Below are 19,800 nucleotides of genomic sequence, written 5' to 3' on the forward strand. Positions count from 1 at the left end.
GACTCAGAAACTCTACCTTTGGGGGAATCTGTGGTAAGAAACAGAGTTGCTGCAGGTAAGGACATGCAAGAGGGTGTTTACTGGAGCCTTGTCTGTGGTGACAAAAGTCAGGCAACAGCCGGGGCCAAACAGTGCACAGCACGTAAATGAATGGGACCCACACGTGCTGATCTAGAAGGATGTTCCGGTACACTTTTGGGTGAGAAAAGCAAGCTGTAGAGAAACTGGTACTTTGATGATCTTAATCTTATTTAAAAGCAGACAACACAGAATGTCACACATGTGTATGTACACTTACCCTGAAACGTGGAAGGTGAGGGGAGGCAAGCGAGAAGGGAAGCGAGGAAGAGGAAAGGCGAGGCAAATGTAGGTTTAACTTTTCTTGGTACAATTTTCCTGAAGGGAATGAACACATTATTTCTGTGAATGTTGAAAAGGAATTTGCAGGAATAGTAAAAATTAGAACAATAAGAAAGAGCCAATTCACAGATTATCCCACTTACACTCAAGTATACTTTCTTGTTAGACAGGTCAGGACAGAGTTGCATGGGATTGTGCCTTTTGTGGGTTTTGGATTACCCAAGGGTTCTAGAGTGTTCATGAGACTACTAGCCATGTGCCTTTTGGCGCAGGGGTTGTGGTGGAGAGTGATGGGGAACACTATGCTGTAAGCAACAGAACCATGCACACTTTTTGATTAGGGGGATTGTGAAAGCAGTGTTGTAGGAAGATTTATCTAACAGTCGAGTGCAGAATGTATTGGGAAGGGAGTGGGAAAAACGGAAAAAATTAAGTCAGTACTGAAGTTATAAGACTCTGAACTAGGATGTAGCCAGATTTTTTTCTGTTGTGCTGGGTTCTCAGGGGACAGAAACTTAATTCCTTCCTGGTTTCCAGCCTTTGTCTCTTACTCCTAACCCATTCTCAGGATCTTTGTAGTCTCAGAAGCGAATTTCTTATTATCCACTTTAATAGTTTCATCTAAGTTTTAAAGGCAGATTAGGCTCTGAACTAATAATTAGTTATGTTGTTCCATTTAGGATTTCACGGGCTTTGAGTTTTGAATATATTTATCTATTTTAAGGACTAACTTCAACAACAGTCTCTATTTATGATATCCTGTTCTCTCTCTCATACCTTAGTTGACCTGACAACATCAACTACTTTCTCCCCAACCCAATTTAAAATTGTTCTCTCCTAACTTTTCTCGCTATTCATTCAGTATCTTTTGTGGCTGCTCTCTTTGGAGGCCTTCCAGAGCCCTGTCCTAGGTCCTCCCCTTTTTTCCTGAACACTATAAAGCAATTCACTTTTAAATGACCTCAGCTGATTTTCTTCCTTTAACTAATACCTACTCACCTTACATTTCTCTTTTCTGTGACTCTCTTTACCCTATTAGTTTAAACTGTCCTTCCACACTCTGTAGAAGAGATAACTTATCTCACTAGCCTTTTGAATTGCTGCTATATGTGATAGAGCAAATCAAAGCTATAGATAAAGTCAAATCTAAAATATAAATAACCTGAAGAAAGGTAATTCAGAAATTCAGGCAAAAGTAAGATAACTCTCCTTTCTTGGAATGTCTGAGAATTGCACAAACATTTATCTGAAAAATGGCCAAACTGATTTTTTGCCTGACCTTCCGTATAAGTCTAACATGTATGTTAGACATCTGCTAAAATAATCTAAATTCTTAAACAAGTGAAAAACATAAAGATGAAAGCTTCTTCTACAGAAGGTTACTATCTTGAGCAAGATAATAAAATAAAACAAAGCCAAACCTCAAACTCTTCACTCCCAAGCTCTGCTTACCCTAATTCGTTCAATAGTAAATGTAGCAGACTTGTTCTAAGAAACTGAAAAAGCAATCCACTTCGGGGTCTTAGAGCAAACTTAAAGACTGAAAACAATTAAAAATATTTTTCCTTTTCATAAACTTTCTGTGTATAATAAGCACTTGCCCATTTTTAAACCAGTTTCCTCTCCAGAGAAGATAACCTGGGCTATCGCCTCTCTTAGTGACAGTCACCACTGCTAACGTTTTCCTTTCTCTGCACAAGTATAATCCACCTCTATACCTCTTCCTGGTTTCTATGGTAAGTGTTTATTCATACAGCAACATTTACTGATGTCTTACTATGCAAGACACTCTTCTACTTGCTCTATACAAGATTAAGCAAAGCAGCCAGTATCACTGATCTTACGGAGTTTACATTCTAGCAGGTGAGCAGACGAGACACAATGAGGTGTACCGTGCTGGGGGGACGGAGCAGTGCACGGAAGACGCTACTATTTCTTAGAACCATCAGACAAGGGGTCTTTTATGGAGATGACACTTAAGTGGAGACCTAAGTAAAGTGAGAGAATGAGCCATGTGGATATCTGGAAGAACACTCCAGGCAAAAATTCATCAGGTTTGGGTTTCTGCATCGGCGCTTACAAAGAGGACTATGCTTCTTTTACAGAATAAAGAGATATTCTTAAGTGAGTAGAAGAAAAAAAAACTGTCTTACACCAAGAGGGCATAACCTGAGGTTATGTATAAAGGGTGAAAATCATGTTTTCTCCTTGTCTTGTATTACGTAATGCATATAATGACAGTATATACATACTAGCTTCCTCCATGGGTGACCGCGGTCTCCCACTGGCTTATTCCTAACCTCAGTCCTCATCTGATCAGCAACTCCTTTCCGTCTTTTCTTCTGTCTCAGACTCTTTGTTACCTGTTTTTTTGTTCCAAATAACTGAATCAACCCATTTCCCACTCTTCCACACACTTTTTTTTATGAAGTTTCAGTTATGCCTTCCCGGGGAAAAGCTAACATCCTCCAAGTGCACATTTCAGAAAGCGGAACGGGCAGGGGAGGGCCAAGGGGTGCGGGACCGGTGCGCGGCCACTGAACGGCCATGGGCTCCTGTGGGGGGAGAGGGGCTCCCTAAATGTTCGCTGCCGCCGGTTCAGTTAGAAGGATCTTTGAGATCATGTCGTTATTCACCTCTCACTCCACCCTTCTCAAACATTCCTTTCCCAGAACATGTCTTTGTAGATTTTCGTCCTATTAACACAGTGTAGCTAGGCTGCTTATGTATTCCCCAGTGTTCACAGAGAAACACTTAGGCACAGAAAAATCAAATTTAACCAGACACTGCAGCTGGAATTTAGAGCTTTCATTTTCTTTTTCCCTGGGTTTCTTAGTTCTAACTTTTCCCTCTGGTTTCACTTATGTGCTGTTTTTTCTTCTAAACATATCTGTGGCATCCCCAAAGCACTCTGCAACCTGTTAAATGACATTATCAATTAAAGGGTCTCTCATCCCTAATATATTAAGTAAAGATTATTTCACCTATTTTTCTTACCTTTCCTTTAAACATATTTCTTCTTAGATTATATTTAAAATCTAGCACCCAGCCCATTTAAAATCTACACAAATACCAGCCCCATTATATGTGCTGAGTGGTTAAGAAGCATTTTCTACTTAACAGAGAAATCTACCAGCTTCTTAGCTAATAGAACTACAAGATTCAAGGCTAATAAAAGAGAGAGGCAAGAAAGAAAGAAGTTAGCAATAAATCACATCTGCCATGCTGTGATGGCTCTTTATCCCCTTTCCTTAGCCACTGAAAACTTCTAAATCATTTTTGGGGGAGAAAGAATAAAGTATTTGAGAAAACAGGTTGTTTTCAACACAACCACAGGAAACCTAAAGTTCTCAAGAAGACTATTCTCATGAAGAATTTCAGCACTAACAGAACAGTCATAAAAGGTATATCCTATTTTTAATGCCACTGCACGTATCTTCATGATTTCAAAGGCCGGGATCCATTTCAATACTAGCATTTTATGAATAATAAACATGACTAAATTTAGAAAACAGTAGTAACAACCAAAATTCACTTAATTTATTAAAGTACTTCACTAAAAGAAGAAAACTTTTTAGGTTATGAGGAATGAAAGTAGAAAATATGTGAATTTTATATTGTAGCTGTTAACTCTGTTAAATTTATTTTATAGGTGTAAATAACTTTAGTGTACTTGAGTTGTTCTTGCCAAAATGCTCATCAGATAGTTAATTCTCTGATGTGCTGTGGACTGGAATGAGAAATTAAACTGCTTTGGAGATTGTTGTAGGAATTTTACATTTACTTTTTATTTGCTATTATCGAATCCCCTTCAAGTCCAAGGCAAAGACAGGTCCACCTTACTTGAACATAAACCAACACTTACGAAAAAATCAGGCTTGTTAGTAATCTCTATTTATTCTTTGCTATCTCAAGAAAAGGAAATACATAAGCTGTTAACATAAAGCCCCTTGATGCTTAAAGAAAACAAATCAGAACTTAACCACCGAGCACCATCCACTTCAGATCAGTCACCCTGGGAGGCTGCCCACTTCTTCCAGGGATAGTCAACACAGTTTTAAACATCTTCTGTGAAATACCTACATGGGTTCTTCTAAATAACCTTAATGAAAACAAATGTTACAGTTTGGGAGAGGATTAAATTTCTAAGTTTCTGGAAATACTCAAATTATTTGGAATCACACGAATAAGGTAATAATCAAAGCTAAGAAATAAATACGTTTTCTGATTAAGCAAGAAGATTTAGATGTTACTACAGTATAATGAGTCTAGTTTTCTTTTCTGACTTATAAAAGTGGTTCTAGCAGCATTTTCAAAAGAGGAACAATATACATAGTCTTCCAAGAGTGGAGTCTTAGAAATACAAAATTCATTTGGGTTTTCCCTTTTTAAAAAAAAACCAGTCTATTTTATAGTCACATCATGGATTCCAGATGACAACTTTCACATAAAGGTCTAATTACATTAAAAAATTTTTCCCTTTAAGAAAACTGCCTACAAACTTAGTAAGTTATATTTTACATTGGTATGTTTACTAGTTTAAACTGCCATTTAACTTGTTTCTGTACCTGGCTCTTTGTTATATTAAAAAAAAAAGATATAACTGGCTTAATCCATGAAATTCATTTTGCTTTATTTTTTCAACCACTTGATCGACAAAAGAATAAAGGTAGTACATGTAATCAAGTAAGTTTCCTAAGTCTCCCAAATTTATGTACTTAGGATATCTCTTGGTATTTAAAATAGTCAGAAGTTCTTTTTACACAGCTTTGTTAAATACAGTAAATGTGAAAAAAATTTAAAGCTGATAACTTCATTTCTACTTCCAGGCAAATTAGTTTTCTTAATAACAAAAGAATGTCTACATACTTGATTTTATAAGAATAACAGACAATAAAACAGAAAGGGGCTCACCTAGCATTTATTAATAAAATGATAACAATGTGGTAGAAGATTTAGCTGGCAGACCTCAAACGTAACAACAAAATCTAATAGAAAGCTAACAGAAAGCCAAAACTGAAAAAAATTCTTACCAATTGGGACCCATACCTTTTCAGGGATAGCACACAGATGCAGAAAAAGTCTGTGCTTGATAAGTAGGAAATACCTACACAGGCGCACATGCCCTAACGTACTTAGCCAGTGGGGGTCATGCTGGTGTGAGCTCAGTACATTTGGCAGAGCTTTAAAAATTCCACCTTGAATTTTTATAGTACTTTTTAATTTTCAAAGTAAGCACCCATGCACAAATCCTGTCAGGCAGAAACACTGGGTGCTCTCACTATTTTACGGAAGCTGAAACCGACATCATTAAGTGACTACACAAATATATATATTGGAGCACACAGGCTTGATCCTCTTTCTCCTTTGTATATTGTTTAAAGATTCACAAAAATAACAAGTCCTAAAAATCTGTGAAGAAATACTAACACGATGTTCCATATTTCCCCTCAGAACAGAATTGTTTTCCTAGTCTTTTCTCCTTAAATGTCTTGTTTTCCCACCTATAAAATTAAATAATAGTGGACTTCTGTACTACATAGACCGAATCAATAACTTAATACAGAAACTAGAATTTTAAAACTTCATAGGGGTTTTTAAAAGGTTTAAATGAGATTAATTGCATATAAAGTCCCTAGCTTAGTGCTGCCATATAATTAGTACTCACCATTTATGGAAGACAAAAGGGGGGGGGTATTAAAAAATATATAGGAAAGAATATGGATACTGATGGATACTGTATATTTTCTAAAATCTGTAAACTAGTTGATTTCAAAGAAACTTTTATGAAACACCTAGCTAGTCTGTATTATGTTTCACTTGTCTAGAAGTAGAGCCCAGATGTTAAGAGAAGCCTGCAGGGAAGCTTAGACGACTAAGAATTAAGACATCCAACTTGGCAACACCACTAACAAGTTCTGTGACCTCGCCCTAGAAGCTTTCTGTGGGTCTCATTTACTCGTGTGGAAAAACGAGTGTGAGGGGCAGAGATCTCGAGTCCCTCTATGCTCCGCTCTGCAGTCCTGGCACCTGACACCTGGACCCAGGGCCCCGCCTTTCTGGTTCAGCCACCAGCAGTGTTTACTTATTATTTTCTATGTACTACCAACTACCTTACTTGAAATTCTTGTAAAAGTACCAAATTTGGGTTCATATTTTTGTCTTGTATTTGATAACGTACCAAAAAACTTAAAAAAAAAAAACAACTTTAGGATACCATTCTCTACCAGGATTGCCTCCTTGACTAAAGTGATACTTTAAGAGGATTATAGATTTTTAGAAACAAACACACGTTTTGCAAATAATTCCTATACAATTGTAAAGGAAGTATTGTGACTCCAAAACACCCAATTGCTCAAGGTATTGGCTAGGCTCAGCCTTACAACTCAAGTGTTCTGAATTTTAGTCTGGTTCTTTTCTGAGATTTCTCCTATTGAACTAAATCACATTTTTTGGAAGGGATTTGAGTGTTTTTAAAAACACCAAATTTGCAATTTTAAAACATCTTAAAATTAAGGAAGACTATCCCCAGCAATCACAAAGCAAAACAACAGAACATTAACAACAAAATTTGTCCATAACAAATCAGTAGAGCTTTAATGGTCACCATGTGACCATCATAAGGTCATAAGTCATTGCATTGCCCTGATCAGCATGAAGTTACAAATCATGTACTAAATTAGATGTCATTTCACAACAGCTTAAAAAGTTGGCTATCAAATATACTTTCATAATAGCCACAGTTAAATATTATGGATAATTATGAAATCAACTAGAATAAAGGCTAATTATAAAAAAAATAAAAGTTAACATTTACTGAAACAAACGCTATGTATTAAGCACGGGACTCAAGTTGAACTCTCAGATTGGTAGTTACAAAAATAAAAGCCCAAAATAAGACAATGTGCTAAACATCTACAACTAATCATATCATTAAACTTCTCCCTTACTGTAAATATTTGGTGCCCTATAGCATGAAGGAAAAAATTCTAAAATAAGAAGTACTTTCACTAAATTTGCTGCATATAGAATTAATCTTGTTAAAACTTGCTCAAAAGAAGTTTTAAAGCACTCAAGATTAATATGATTTACTCTGAAACAGTGTGTTTAAGCATGCAGCTTTACCAAGGTAAGTCAAACTCACCCAGATATAAAATTAGGGGATGACACATGTACATTCAAAATAATCGGCTTAAAGAACTATATTGCAGTATAAATAGTTTAATGACGGTCTAGCAGCTGCAGAACCCCAAATTTATTCTATATATGTACCATTAAATAAAAATTTGATTTCCTCAGTATTCCAGCAGAAAAACGTACGACCCATGAAAATACATTAGTAACAGAAAGGGTTGCACTCCATAGTAAGATGACAATATACATCTGGCTCACTAGGAAATACAAAGTCGTTTACACAAGACGTCATTATTTCAACTATATTGCAGCAGTTGGGTTTTCACTGATTATAAATAGCAGCCTAAATAAAAATGGGACAAACATGAACTTGGTCTTAGCTGAAATAACATGAAAGGAATTAAAATGTTCATTCTATTCTTTTTTTTTAATAATAAAGCATAGCAAAAGACAACAATTTGCTTTAAACAGGGCTATATGGCCACAGTGAGCTTCAGATTTCTACTTCAAATGAATGAAAATAAATTTTGACTAAAGTTAGTGCACTCCCTTGTACATAATCACAGCCCAAATTTCTCTTTTTTTAGTCTTTTGAATTCATGACAGTTAATCCAGATTGCTGGATTTCAGGAATTGTTCTTGAGAATTCTAAACTTACCTTCCACTATTCCACACCTCTGCTGCTCTTCCCTTTCCCAGCTCCCCTTTCCCCGATGCCCATTAATTCATGGACTCCACTGGAAATCCTCTATGTAAGGGACATTTGTGATAGGAGTAAGGATTAATGACAACCAGTCAAAATTAAGTGTCTGGGGGTTGCACTCACTATCTACAACTAATTTTGAACTGCTGTAAAATTGCATATTTTCTAAAATATACCTTAATGTGTAAAATGAATTTTTAAAATCACCATTAGAAGTCACACTCTATCCAGTTTAGCATGGAAATGATCACATACAACTCAAAGGGAAGGGGACACTTAATGGATCTTTTTCTTAAATGGATGTTCTCCATAGGAATATTTTTATTTACTTGAAAAATAGAAACCCAAACAATGAGAGCAACTGGCTCTCTGAAACTACAGAAAGGAGAGCATGGGCTTTTAAATCCTTCTATGAAGATCAATAAGCAAGTGATTTTTTTCAATTATAGCTTAATTCTACAATATATTTCTTGAAAAGTCTTTTGCAACATGATTCACCAGTATATATTTTTCATGACTCTGAAATATGGAAGCAAGTGTCCATTAATTTGGCAAATACCTGTAAATACTGCATTACACAACTACCAGGATGTCCTCAGAAGGGTAAATGCTAGTCAGCACAAACCAATTTTACCTCTTTATTTTGCTCACATAAGTAGTAGTATGTAATGAGAACTCACTGCTAATTAAAATTAGGTATGATCTTTAAAGTAAGAAGAAATGTTTGAAGAAGTACACACCAGACTTACCTTTAACATAAAGTAAGATTTCTAACAATTGCACTATTTCGGTCACTTGCAGACCAGAGTGGATCAAGACAATATAACCAACAAATTAATACAGATGCTTTTTCACATTAGGCACTAATACCAAAATAAAATTTTCTGATCTAATCTTTCCTTCACTAAAATCTCAAAAGGCCACTAAAGTGATCTCTACCTACTTGAATTTCACTCGTAATACAATTTGCATTAACCTACGTTTATGTAAGGTATGTTTCAGAGTAAGTCTTTCATAAAATTTATAAACATTCAATTATATATTCAGAGTAGTCAGCCTAAAATATATGTAACACCAATAGACAAATATAAAAAATCTGATTATCACATAAATTGTTATGAATTGTAAAAGTATAATGGTATAGCCAAAGAAACATCAGGAGAAGTAATTTCAATAAAATCTGACCACATGCTAGTCATATATTTCTGTATCAGTCATTCCACACTAAACTGACATACCTGAATACACAGTGTATTTTATCTTGTTTTTTGTTTTCTTTTTACCAACAATATAGCTGCAACAAAGTATAGGGTTAAGAAAAGACTATCATAAAGATAAAAATAAATAAGAAAATAACCAAAAGCAAATCTCCTTTGACATTTGGAAATCATTTTATATGAGTGAATATCAGCAAGAGTACGCTTTAAAAAGACATTAAACATTCACTGCCAGAATCTTTGGAAAGAGAAGAAAACGACAAGGTAGGAAGAAACCGTTAAAAAGGGGGTAAAGCACAATCAAAACAAAATATTTTCCTTCTGCCTCCTCTTTAAGAAAACATCAAGACGATGTTAATAAGGAAAATGAGAAAGGTACAGAAATTGCTTCACTCATCCTTTGTACACATCATCAGTCTCCTTGTGTTAATAAAATCAGACACAGATGCAGTAAATGAGATATTAAAATCTACTGTTTTCATACCTTCATTAAGCGCCAATCCTCAGGGCCCTAAACACCTAGGACTGAGTTTACAAATTCCTCTTGCATCGTTCTTTCTCTCCAAAATCTTACCCTTCTGGAAACTGTCAACTTTTTAATGCTAAAGTTTCAACATAATCCCAACAATAGCTCTATTTCCACCTGAAACCATGTACTTCTGTTCTGTTCCCTTTTCAGCATTTGCACCATTAATGCTGAACTGAAACAATGTTGAAAATCAGATTATGAAGAAATGCACCTTCATCAATGTTGTAAGTTTATGCTAAATTCATTGAATTTCAGTATTTACAAAGCATATTAAGTTAGAATTGGTAGTTCAGCTTACTTAAGGAGTATATTTGAATATCAATAAGGTTTCTCTTGTTTGATCATCAGTGAATTTAAACCCTAAAAAGGAAATACTTTAATGTGCTCAATGATGATACTCACATTTTTACACTTTGATGTGATAACTGTATGTTGTGCTGACACATGAGAAGGAATTGCCTTCCCCCCAAAACAGAGTGAAAGTATGTGGTATTTTAAAGCATTCTGGGAAAATGCAATTTTAGGTGATCTCTTAAAAAGTCAAATTACAATTTATGCTTTTTTTATTATTATTTACAAGGAATGCAAGTGAAGTTATTAGTGGCATTTTATATTTTTATATGTAAAGTCAGTAAGTCAGTACTAAATACAATTGTGTCCTCAACATGTTGATGAATCTGATCACTCAGGATCACTGGTCATAACTAATGTTTGGCTAGAACCTTGTAATGCACAGAGGAGAGAAAGCATCCAATTTTCTAGTTATATCAGGACTGTTGTTTGGAAACAATAGGCTAATTCAATGGTGGTTAGAAAGGAACATTGTTTCAATTTACTTGGAAGAAGCTTTGTTCTGGTAATCATAGTTCCAACGTTGAGTTAATGCCTTAAGGTATAAAATTTTCAAACAAACACTACCAAATGATCCTGTGTATTAGACTTTTTCATGAGGACACAAACTACTGATTTTAATTCCAAATCATACATCAGCATAAAAATAATCTTTGCTGCATAACAAAGAATCTCAAAATCATGGTCATCATTGCTTTGCCTACCATCATAAGGTTATGAGGCTAAAATTAAAAACAAATGAAGACATTTTGTATAAATTACTATAGTGGTATTAAAGTTATATTTAATGATTTAAGGGTAACTATGTTCATCTAAGATTTATGCTTCAGATCCCAGATTTTATAGGGCTTAATTAAAGTTCATTTTGACTGGAAAATGCTAAGTCCTGTTCCATGCCTTTTTTTAATAGTAAGGGAAATGAAAACACACAGTGGTGAGGATCAGAACAAAGTGCACTAACAGCCCTCGAGAATTTCCTAAGATCATTTTTCTTTGCACAACTACATCTTATAGATTCACTGTAATCATTTCTTACAAATGGCTTAGCCAAATCAACCAGTTACTCAGTTTTAAGACAACCAAGCACATTCAATCATGAATCCCATCACCAAAACTGCGACTGAAAAATTTTTAATGTAGCATGTCTTCTAACATTTAAACACAACAGCTTATGCGAGAAGAAACATCTCCTTACTGAAAATATTTTAACCTTCAAATCAGAATGACAGCAATAAGAAGTTGAAGTAGTATTCTTCTACATAAAAGATTATTCAAATAATAGATCACTAGGTGTTTGCATTGAGACACAGAAGAGCCAAGTTTTTTTTTCCTTTGGAAGAAAAACTAAGCCTTTAAAGGAATAGAACACAGCCTACATCTAATTACTTTTCCCCAAAAGAAAAGCTTACTTCTTAGAGAGGAAAGAAGAGACACCTCAGTGTTAGGTTATATCTTTAATAGAAAAATAGTTCTTAAAAAGAGTTTCAAATAAAATATTCAATGACTAGTTAATGTGAACAATGAATATCACCAACATTTAAGAAGAAACCAGAAATTATTATGTGCAAGTAAATCACTGTGTCTACTATGCCTTTCAAAAAAGAAAAAAAAAAGCCACCAATTAATCCGGGTTTCCTCTCTACAATCACATGTTTATATTCTCCTTCACACCTAGAGTGCCATTTATAATCCAGTGTTTATCTCAACTGGGGAGATGGGTACCAGGCAGAGAACTTAGCCCCTACCAACAGATACATCTAAATTTAGAACTTTTTTTCCTGGTAATTCCATTTTAACAGATGTTTTTGAGGTCAAAGAGAAATGTCAGTTTATTTGTATGTGCCTGAGAAATGAGAGAGGAGAACGGAAGCTTTGCAGTGTTGCCCATCAGGTCTCTATTTGAGAACTTGCAATCACATTTGAAAGTAGGATTTTGTTCTGCACCATGCTGCCACCGATTCCTTTCTTAAAGAGACAGATGAGCAGACACACCGTCTGCCGTAGGTCAGGGGCCCTGTGGCACAGCCCGCATCTAACACCATGGCCAGGTACACTGGTCTCTGCTTTGCTTTTAGCTTTCTCGATACTCAAATTTTTTGACGGAAGATTCAGTTTGAAGAAAACAGCGTATGTTAGTACGGCTAATTGTTAACCCTTTCATCTCCTCAGGCTAACACTTCACAAAGGTACAAATATAGCAGCACCACTTCTGATGATGTGAAGTATGGAAGTACTTGTCATTGTGACCTAAGGGCATGTTCTAAAACAGCTCAAACGCAAATGAACAGTAAGCATATTATCAGACTATAATGATAGCCCCTGGAATTGAAACAATTTTTACTTATACCTGTTAATAAGCAATGTTATATCAAATTTTTAAATAAACTCGGCAATCACTAACCAGTGGGATACTGAACACCATTATATCAGGAAAAAAAACTGGAAATGGTTTTATATAGAAAATCACTTAGATTGTCTTTCAACTGTGCCTACTTTCAAAAGACCACTTAAAACTTATTCACACGAAATAGCACATAAATCTTTGGAAAACACACACAAATAAGTGAATGTTTCCATTTATAATTTATCTTAAAGGTACCCTTTTTAAGAAATGTAAAACTATAACTCTTTCTTACCTCGAATAACCGTTAGAAAAAACCGATCGACCGGGGAAGTTCAGGGTCCCCAAGGAAGTCAGGCTGTCATCTCCAGAACCCTGGCATCTATTCCAATTTTCTGAACCAACAGGAATTGGTGGAATGACATTAAAAATAGGCTTCTGATCCTGCTGCTGAGAGAGGGATGCTGTGTTCATGTCATAGTGGTACATCTGTCCTCCAGAGGTGCTCACACCATGAACAGAAATGGCTGACATTTTATTACCAATTATATTTGGCCCAGAAAAGCTTGCCTGACAGTAAACTGGGCCCAGTTTCTCTTGCTTAATTACCCCAGGGGTGCAGAGTTCAATGAAATCTTCTTTTTCTGTTTTCACTTGGGGCAGTGGCCCAGTGTTGGGGCTTGATAAGATCAGATCTCCATTATCCTTAATTTTAGGCTTAGTGTCTGGTAAAATGAGAGGCTTACAGTCCTCATTTGAGTTTCCTTCCAAAAGGAAAGGATCATCCTCTCCGGCCAAAGGAGAAAGCAGACAGCTTTCATCTATCAAGATGTCTGATCTCCAAGGGCTCTCACTCGTTTCTTTACCTGGGGACTCAGAAGAAAACTCCAAGTCCTGGAGTTTTTTTCGCCAAATGTCAAAGGTGCTTTGGTCTGTGGGGTACAACTTCACATTGCCCCCGTTGGTGCCAGGCTGGCCCTTCACATTCTGCTGTTCTGAAGACACATTAGAGTTAGTTTTTGGAAACTCCTTTTCTGTGGGGGCAGCAGAAACAACAGCAGATGCTGAACTTTTGGGGTTCTCTGGAACGCTGGTCGACCTATTGAGGTTTGCGATGCTTTCTTCCAGAAGCCGGAAATCTGTTTCCCCGGAGGAAAGGCTGATTTGGCCCTGCTGTGGGAGTCCCAGCTCATTTCCCATCACTTTTGTTTCTGTTTCTCCCATGTACAGTCCCATTGAGAGTGAGACTGCCTTGGACAGATCTGGCTGCTGTGCATTGCTTCCTGAGCCTTTTGGAAAATCAGCCAGTGTTCTCTGCTGCTTAGACTCGGCCTGAGCAGCAGCAGCCAGTGGCGGCGAAGAGGCAGAAACCTTCGCCGCAGCTCCTCCCCGCAGGCTTTTGTAGAAGTCCATCACATTTGCCCTCTCCCGACCGAGCACACTGCTGGGGATTTCTTCTCTACTGGGGGAGCTTAGTGATTCCTTGGGGTCCATCAGTGAAAATCACCTACAAAAAACATTTAGAAAGAAGAGGGGGGGGGAAACATAATAAGCCATAAAGCCACATGATCTCTGATCTGATTAGTAAGAACCTGTTAATGAACCTTTTAGTTAATTCCGAATATAATTCTTTGTTATCAGAAAAGTAGTTTTTGTCTTCCAGAATAAAAAAGCCATGTCCCCTGCTCCCATTCATGGGCCACATTTAAAAGTACAGTGCAGTCCATTTGCATAGCTGAGGACTAAACCCTATCAGACTAAACTTGGCTCTTCACCCTGCCCCTCACAGAACCGGAACTTTGTTAATCAAAGCCGTTATAATTTTTTACATCTGGTTATTCTAAAGGTTCAAGTTGATTACAAAGAATTTAAAAAACAATTGTTAAAAATTCTCTTTTCAATCAATCGAGGCTATCTGCTGTTCTGAGAACTAATATATATAAAATTCAATAAATAGTATGCTAGAATTTTCTATTGTTATTTGCTCCCAAACTCCCCTCCTACCAGCTAATCACACATCCAAATCTTTTAATACAACCTACTGGTGAACCATGCACATTATATTTGAAAAACAACCAATAGTGATAAGCTCATCTTCCAATATGCTAGGAAAAGGCTCTTATTTTTACCCTGTATTTCTTACTGAATCTGCCTAATAATAACGCCTGCCTTCAAATTTTGTACATGAAGACACAAAATACATTGCATATTTGGCTTTTAAAAAGCAGAATAGAATGTGCAGTAGCTTCTCACAATTACAGCTTATTTAGCTATAACAAATATATATCTCTAGACCTCTAGACACAAAATCTAGATGAAGCTGTATTTATCTTTTTAAACTGCTTAAGACCCTCAGTATGAAATACTTTCTAAGATTTTTCCAAGTATTGAAGTACTGGAAAATAGAAAAACACAGAACTGTAAAATCACATTCATATAAGCCCAGGTAAAATAATATCCAATAAAATGCTCAGAATAATGTCTCCGTATTCTAAACTTTCACCTATCCCAATTCTGAGCCTATTCTCAAGAGGGTTAGGTTGCTAGTATATCGTTAATAATCTGGATGTTTTAAGAGGCGAGCAAAAAAGACTTTGGTATATCAGCACATTTGCGGAAATAGAGTCAAATCCCGTCCAAAGGAAGAAACTTTTCCTGTACGGAGACTTTAAGAAGCATAAACTTGAGTGGCCCTCGCTAAAAGTGGAGTGTGAATAAGGTAGGGAGGGGGATGAGGACGTACACTACCCATCTTGAGGGTGAACTGCTTCTCTTCCCGCCCCTCTGCTGCGTTTATCTGATAACGATCTCTAAACACAAGGTATTAAATGGAGCCTAATGAAGTTCCATGCCGCTTTGACAGCTGCTTTCAAACTCGAAACCAAAACAATACTTAACAAAACGAAACGATTCCTCAAACCTATCCCCCAGTTTAACAAATAACCCTGTTACATTAATCGGCCTTAATGAACCGTGCCAGGGGGCCTTAAGTGGTGGTCTAAGACTGCAATTACCACGTCTGCAACCCCAAACGTCAAACTGGCGCTCGTCTAAAATCGCATCACAAAACTATTACGGTTTAGGGAGGATCTTTTTCTAAAAGGGGCGACTTACAAACGTCAGGCGCGACAGGATGAAAAACGCTGAAGAGCAAACCCTTTCCCGGGGGAGAAAAAAGTGCAAAATTAAAAGAAATGTGTCCAGACCTGTTGAGTTCTTTTTGCGACACGCCCACCTCTACCAGATAACGCAGCCCCGGCCGAAGTCTCCCCGCTGCAGGCCGTCGGCCCCCCGCGCGCACACTCGCTCGCACGCGCACACACACACACACACACACCCCGCGCGCCGCCCGAAGTGAGACGCGCGGGAGCCTCGACAGAAGCCCCGATCGCGCCCGGGGCGGAGCGCGGATACTGGGGCGAGCGGGATCCAGACGCGGCTCAGCGCTCACCATAAAAATGGGTGTCTGCGCGGCGTCCTGGGAGGGAGGAGGAAGGGGACCCGGGGAGGGAAGAGGCCACGGTCCTGCTCCGGGGGGCGGGAGGCGAACCTGGGCGGCCGCACTCGCAGAGCGCTCACGTCCCTCCCCGGGCCCGGCGCTGCCCTTCCGTCGCCGGGGCCCTGCCCCGGGACTCAGGGCAGTTGGCCGGCTACCCCGAGGCGGCCCCCGCCACGCAGCCCTCCGCGCCCCTTACCTCCGCCCGGCGCCGCTGTCACCGCCGCCGAGGTAAACAACTTGGCGTGTGAACCGGGAGCGGCGGGAGCGAGAGATTTTTTTCTAAAAAAAGGAAGTAAACAGCCGCCCCCTTTCCACGGGGGGAGGGCAGAGCCCCTGTTCGTGGAAGTCTCCCATGCCCCGGCCGGCGCCGAGGCCCCCGCGCCGCGGCTCCCGGACTCGCGTCCTCGGTGCCGGCGCCCCGTCGCTCCGGCCGCTCCGGCGGCGGCGCCCTCCACCCGCGACAGCGCGTCCCCGACGGGCGGGCGGCGACTCGGGCTCCGCCACAGACTCGAGCTCGCAAAATGGAGGCGGAGCAGGAGGGGAGGGGAGGGAGGCAGCGCGGACTCGCGAAGGGGCCGCCGGCCGCGGAGGGCGAGCGGGCCCGGGGCGGGGGCGGGGGCAGGGGCGGGGGCGGCGCCACGGCGCGCACACACTCGCACACGCGCGCGCCCGCACCCCGCCCCGGCCGCTCCCGCCCGAGGGGCCTCGCGGCTGCGGAGAGCGGTGCAACCTGTTGGCGACGCTCCGCAACTGCAGGCGCGGCCGCGCCCCCGCCCCCGGCCCCGACGGCGCCCGCGCCCCAGCGTCGCCCCTCGACGCGGCCCGCCACCCCTGGATCGCGGGGGCTCCCGCCCGCACGGCCCCCCGCGCCCGCCGCCTCGGGAACCAGGGCGCCCCGGAAGGCTGACCGATTTCCTATAGTATCTCCCCTCGCCGCCTCTTCCCGCCCCCGGCCCGCGGCCCCCGGCCCGCTTCGGAGCGCGCCCCGTCCCTCGGCGGGGACAGCGGGCTGGGCAGGGGAGCGGGGTTGCTCCGCCCCGGGCCAAGTTGCGCGAAGTGTGTCACTTCGCACGGGGCGACAGGGTTGCACGGAAACGGGGCCGTGGCGGACCAGCGGCTCTCCGGGACCGACACGCCCTCTAGGGCCTGGGGGTGCGAGGAAGGGCAGCGGGGGTCGGCGCGTACGTACTCTGGCCGGGGGCCGGCGCGCGCCGGCAGGTCCCCAACCCCCGCCTCGCCGGGCGGCCCCGTCCGCCGCCGCCGCGCTCGCGCCCCGGGAGAGAAGTTGCAAAGCAGAACGCACCCTCCCCCGCGCCCGGCCGGCCCCCACCCTCTTCCCCGAGTCTGCGAGGCGGCGGCGGCGGCAGGAGGCACCGCCTGCCAAGTTCAGCCCCCACCCTCCCCGCGCCCTCCCTCCCAGCGCGCTCACACTTGAAGGAAGTTGCACGCCAAATGCAAAACCTCAGGCGAGCTGGATTTCTTTGCACTTTATTACTATTTTTAAGGAGAGCAGCGGGTGGCAGGACTAAAAGCAAGTTGCTAGCGAAGTAATGTCTCCCTTCCCCCACCCCAACTGCCGACCTCCCCTTGCACCCCCTCCGGGCCCGCGTCCAAGTCGCTCACAGAGGCCCTTCCCCGGAATCTTGACATTCGCTGCTCGCGGCTCTACGCGCCGCCCCCGCTTTCGCGTTCGCGGGCCCCCCGCCCTCCAAATCAAACACAGCACGCGCACTTTAAAACGCCAGCATTCAACTCCCTCCAGCTGTTCCCGTTACGCGCCCGCCCCTCGGGCCCAGGGAAGCACGTGGCCTGGCCCCTAGGCGGGGGGCGCGGGGCGTCGGCGCGCGGGACCGCGTCCCAGCCCCCTCGCCAGGTAGCCGCGCCGCGAGGGCTTGACCGCGCCTCCCCCCGCGCGGCACACGCGGTTTCCTGGCTCCGGGAGGGTGATGCCGCGGTGCGCGGGGGCTCGGGAGGTGACGGGGGCGCCCCCACAGGCGCAGGACTCCCCGCAGGGACGGAGGCCGCGCAGCCCACCTCGTCCTGCCCGGCGCCCTGCCGCGCCGCCCTCCCCGCAGGCCGCGTCTTCGCGCGGGCGGTGGCCGCCTCCGCTCGTGCGTTTTGAAGGGGACTGGGGAGGCTCGTGCCGGAAGCCGGCCGCCGGCCGCCGCCATCTTGGTAAAGGGCGCTGACGCCGGCCCGGCTGCCCGTCCACCATTTTGGAACAGAGTCCCGCCTGCGGGCAGCCGGAGTCGCCTCCCGTCAGTTCTGAAGAGTAGGCGCTGCCCTAGGGCTGACCGGTGCGGCAGGAGGGAGACAGGCTTCGAGCGGGCCGCTTGACCGGAGACGATCTGCTCGGGCCTCTCCGGGCGATTCCAGGGCCGCCATCTTGGCAAAGGAAGGAGACGCTTCCGCCTCGGCCCCGGGGGCCCGAGCCTCTGTCGCCCTAGAGCCCTCTGCCAGTGTGGCTTCTAGCGGCCCAGTTGGTGACCAAACCCCTTCTGGGCACCCTGCGCGTTGACTCACGGGCTTCCTGGCGCGTGTCCCCACCTTACGGGTGCCAAGATCATACCCGACTGGGACCGGCTTCCCCACACCGCCAGCAGCGTCATGGGGGGAAAACACCCAAACTTGAAACATTATGCATGTTTCTAAAGTGAGTTAAATCACTCACAATGATGTAATTATCCTTCTACGTTTGCCTTCATTTGCACCTCATTTCTCTGACCTGTTCAGATTCCGGGCGGTACTCTGCCTCTAAATGATACTCGGTATTACAAGAGTTACAAAATTAATTCACTCCCTACTCATTTTTTTCCCTGCAGTTATAGCAGATGGTCTTAAAATAGAAGAAGACTCAAGTTGCTTTAAATAAAAATTGCCATTGAACACTTCCAGTTGAGGAGACAATACATTTTTCTTATTTTTCTTTTCATTGGTCTGAATTACTGTTCTGTTTTTTAATTTGGCTGAAAAAATTCTTTAACGTTCAGTTAACTTAGTCTTTTCACGTTCATTCAGTATGCATAAGCTGTAGATTAACTCAGTGTTTGTCAGCGTTAGAATTGTTATGCCTTATGGTTAACGTTTATTGATTCCCCTTTCTCCCCCACCCAGCTCCCATTTTTGCTGCTAAGAGCCGAGTAGATAGGTATTACTCTGATTTCTCAACATCAGGAAACTGAGACTTACAGAGGTTGATACTTTGGGCTAAGTTACAGCTCCTAAGTGGAGGGTAGAATTAGAGAATATTAGTTAAAGAGGTTTTTCTTCACTGACCTCATAATTTCTAGGAAAGAGGATGTAAATTCCATGATAAGCTTGCAATAAATGTGTATGGAATTTAATTCAAGAAATGAAATCCAGTATGCCAGAAAGGACATGAGATTAAACATGGTAGCAGTAACAACAATTCTAATAATAGGTAACATTTATTGAGCTTCTATTGTCTGCCAGGCACTGTAGAAAATGTTTTATATATACTCTCTTAGGTCTTTAGGTATGACAATTACTAATCTGTAACCCAGGGAAGTTATAATTCGTAGGAGAGGAGAAATAGGATGAACTCCATCTGAGGGGGAATGTATTTGCTTGTGTCAGAAGTAAGATGGGAATGACGGCGATATATCCAAACCCTATGAAGGTGACGACTTGATCTATCGTATTCAT

At 41.9% G+C, this 19,800-nt stretch overlaps 1 protein-coding gene across 7 annotated transcripts in view; it reads right to left on the reverse strand.

Annotated features, from left to right (window-relative positions):
* Positions 1-18,374, reverse strand: part of NR3C1 (nuclear receptor subfamily 3 group C member 1) — a 111,618-nt gene extending 93,244 nt beyond the window's left edge. Inside the window, exons 1-2 of one of the 7 annotated variants that reach the window (XM_036895110.2) lie at positions 18,169-18,374; positions 12,931-14,142 (exon numbers count right to left, since the gene is read on the reverse strand). In XM_036895110.2, the coding sequence (XP_036751005.1) occupies positions 12,931-14,129 (1,199 nt within the window). In that variant the 5' untranslated portion in view covers positions 14,130-14,142; positions 18,169-18,374. Of the gene's footprint in view, positions 1-12,930; positions 14,143-15,749; positions 15,769-15,841; positions 16,018-16,086; positions 16,309-16,330; positions 16,654-17,323; positions 17,445-18,168 lie in introns of those variants that run through there. The other 6 variants (XM_036895089.2, XM_036895079.2, XM_036895120.2 and 3 more) reach the window with 6 other exon arrangements.
* Positions 18,375-19,800: the final 1,426 nt, after the last annotated feature.

The sequence above is a fragment of the Manis pentadactyla genome, chromosome 13, assembly GCF_030020395.1.
Source record: "Manis pentadactyla isolate mManPen7 chromosome 13, mManPen7.hap1, whole genome shotgun sequence".
NCBI classification, from domain to species: domain Eukaryota; kingdom Metazoa; phylum Chordata; class Mammalia; order Pholidota; family Manidae; genus Manis; species Manis pentadactyla.